Consider the following 3310-nt stretch of genomic DNA (forward strand, 5'->3'; position numbering starts at 1 on the left):
AAAAAATTCTGTGAGAAAAAGCAACTTTTAGTGCTTATTATTTATTGGTAGAAAATATGTTTTCCCTTATCAAAATATGATTTCATCAAAGAAATGATGATGAGAAAGAAATTAACGCACCATCAGTCTTGGTAGCACTGATCAACTTAAGCGAAATTTGGCGGCTAAAGATGGCAGTGAGATCATCAACTGCATGGCCAAGTAAGTCAGTGGCAGTGCCGAGGAGGCCGTCGAATGCCCCGGCAACGCCACCGTTGGGGATGGAGGATATGGTGTCGAAGTCCAAGACATTCTTGGGCATCAACACCACAGTCCCCTTGATCTTTTGACCCTTGTTGAAGAGAAATGACATCTTTTCAAATTGTTCTTTCTTCAATTTACACAAAACTCTTATATTGGAAGAAGCTCGTTGCTTGTGACGATGCAAGCGAATGTTTTAATTTGTGCTATTTATAGACCAAGTGACAAGTACAATCTATGACCAAAAGTATGGTCCACATTAATCAAATTAGATATACTAAAATCTATTCACACTAAAATTATTAGATTTGATTAGATATTTATATTATTAATTATATTAGGTGTATTCTAAAGAAAAAGTCTAGGGCAACAACTTTATTAAATTTTGGCCAACATGTAACCAGTAAAAAAAAGTGAGTAATTTTATATTATTAAATAAAATCTTACACCATTAAAAATATCATTGATGGTTATTTAATGGCCATAAATCACAAAAGTTACTACCCAAAATACTCCTCGTATTCTAAATCATCAAAATCATCTACTAACAAAATAGCTCTATTTATATTGTTAGAAGTATAAATACTTTCGCTACAATTTAAAATTTTTTCGAATAATAATAATAATATTTATTTATTTATTTTTATTAAATTATTAAATTTAATTTTTAAAATATTTTTTTATTCATTTTTAAATACTTGATAGTAAATATTAGATATTTGTTATAAAGATCTATTCTCAAATTTAAATGAGATTAGTATTTTTTTAAAAAAATTAACTCAAAAAAATATTATTTATTTATTAGTGTTTCTTTTCTTAAAGTTAACTTTAATTTTTGTCTTAACAATTGTATTAATTGAAAGAACTTTTTCAATTATGAATATTATTAAGAGTCGACTACTTCTAAGTATATAGGAGATAAATTTTTAAATGATTGTTTAGTAAATATATAGAAAGAGAAATATTTTAATTGTATTGTCAAACAAAATATTATTTAATCTTTTTCAAAATATAAAACTTAAAAAAATTAAAATATTATATTTTATTATTTTAAATTACTATTTTAATTTGTTAATTAGATATTTTAAAGACTAATCATATTTTATAATAACAAAATATATTTATAATAATAATCATATTACGTGTACATACAAAATAACCACTCTTATAGAATATATGTTGACAATGAATTCAATAATATATGTACTTATTATTATATTTTGGTAGCTAAATTTTATGTATACATAATATGTTATAAAAATTATTATGTTATATATACTTTAATTATCTGCACTGTCAAAATCGTTTGTGAAATAGTTAAACAATACAACTATTTATGCACAAATACATGATAGATAATTTTATTAGTTAATTTTAATGTACACATAATATTTTTATTATATTTTTTAGACTCAGATATTGATTATTACTGGATTAAAAAAGGTGAAAATACCTATTTACTCTTTTACATATAAAATTTATTTTTTCACTTTTTTACACTTATTTGTTTTAAAAATATTATTAAATATTATTTTTAAATAATAAAAATAAATCAATTAAGTTTAATTTTTTATTATTTTTAAGTTTTACTCCGATCTACATATTTAGATCGAATCCGCAAATATATATTTAAAATTTGTTATCCAAACTTATTTATTTGAAAATTGATCCGATCTAATTCGATAAATTTACAGATTGAATTGTATTTATAAATTTCGAATCAAATACAAATAAATATCACAAATTTTTGGAACTAAATTTAAATTTGTACGTACACTCCTAAATAAAAGTATTTTTGTAGTTCTGTGCAATAATAATAAATCCAGAAAATTTATGTTAGAGAACAAAAATAATATGCATTACCATCAAAAGATATATTAATTTAGAATAAAAAAATAAAAGTGCACATTAGTTATTCTAATACAAAAAAAAAAACACTCGTCTAACTTTATCTCTATCATTTGGATTATAATTTAAAATTTTGAGTCGTTGTCTAAAATTAGCTACCAGACTTTTCACATTGAAGAGATTAATAGAGTGACTTCAAATTCTAATAGTAAGTTTTTTTAGAATATTTTTTCGTTATTATTTCTAAAAATAAAATATATATATATATTCTAAATTCGTAAATTGATCAATTCACTTTAGAAATTTATATGCGACATAGTTATATATAATAGAATAAAACGAAAGATAAAAAACCAAAATAATAAGGATCAATAAATTGAGAATAAAATAACATATATAAATTCATGAAGAAAATAAAAAATTAGATTAATATCTAAATTATAATTGCTTGAATTAAAATTTGTAATTAAAAATATCAAAAAAGAGAAACAATAAAATTAGAAGATACATAAAGTCATAGAGAGCTATATAAAAAAATATAGAAAATTTAAAATTTATTTTTTGATGAAAAGAAGATGATCAATAGACAAAGAATAGGAAAAGAAAATTAAAAATATAAAACTAAAAAAGAATTTAAAAGAATAAAAGAATAATGGCTAAGATTTAAGAATAAAAGAAGACTAAATTTAATTAGATTAATTAATACTCAAAATGATAAAAAATAAAAAAATAAGTTTAGAACTTTGAATAATTGAATTTGATTTATTTATAATAAAATTATTTAAAATTTAGAATGAACACATATTATATATGTATATTTTTTTATAAAAAAATTGAAATGAGAGTGGGAAGAAGTGGGCTAATTTTTTTTATATTGGTTAAATATATGTGTAATATATTGATATTGAAAGATTAGGTATTTTTTTTAATATGGTGTTTTATTCAAATCGGACGGTCCGATTTGTTTAAAGAAAAAAATAAACTACAAATCGAAGGGTCCGATTTGTTTGAAGAAAAAAAATTACAAATCGCATGGTCCGTTTTGTATTTTATATATTTTTTATTTTCTAAAATAAAAACCGGACGGTCCGATTTTAACATTAAAATTTTTTTATTTTTGAAATCACAGATCGGACCGTTCGATTTGTGATTGTTTGGGAAAAAAATAAAACAAATCAGAAATATCGATTTGTAACTTCCATAGTAAACTTCTTGCACTATT

The 3310-nt window shown here is 21.7% G+C and overlaps 1 protein-coding gene across 2 annotated transcripts in view; it reads right to left on the reverse strand.

The window, feature by feature from the left end:
* LOC107464753 (seed linoleate 9S-lipoxygenase) overlaps positions 1 to 3310 on the reverse strand; it is a 59321-nt gene that overhangs the window by 6229 nt on the left and 49782 nt on the right. Inside the window, exon 1 of one of the 2 annotated variants that reach the window (XM_016083705.3) lies at positions 121 to 417. The exons of the other annotated variant lie outside the window; for it this stretch is intronic. Within the exon in view, the coding sequence (XP_015939191.1) occupies positions 121 to 352 (232 nt within the window). The 5' untranslated portion in view covers positions 353 to 417. Of the gene's footprint in view, positions 1 to 120; positions 418 to 3310 lie in introns of those variants that run through there. 2 annotated transcript variants of the gene reach the window in all.

This window comes from Arachis duranensis, chromosome 9 (genome assembly GCF_000817695.3).
Source record: "Arachis duranensis cultivar V14167 chromosome 9, aradu.V14167.gnm2.J7QH, whole genome shotgun sequence".
Lineage (NCBI taxonomy): Eukaryota > Viridiplantae > Streptophyta > Magnoliopsida > Fabales > Fabaceae > Arachis > Arachis duranensis.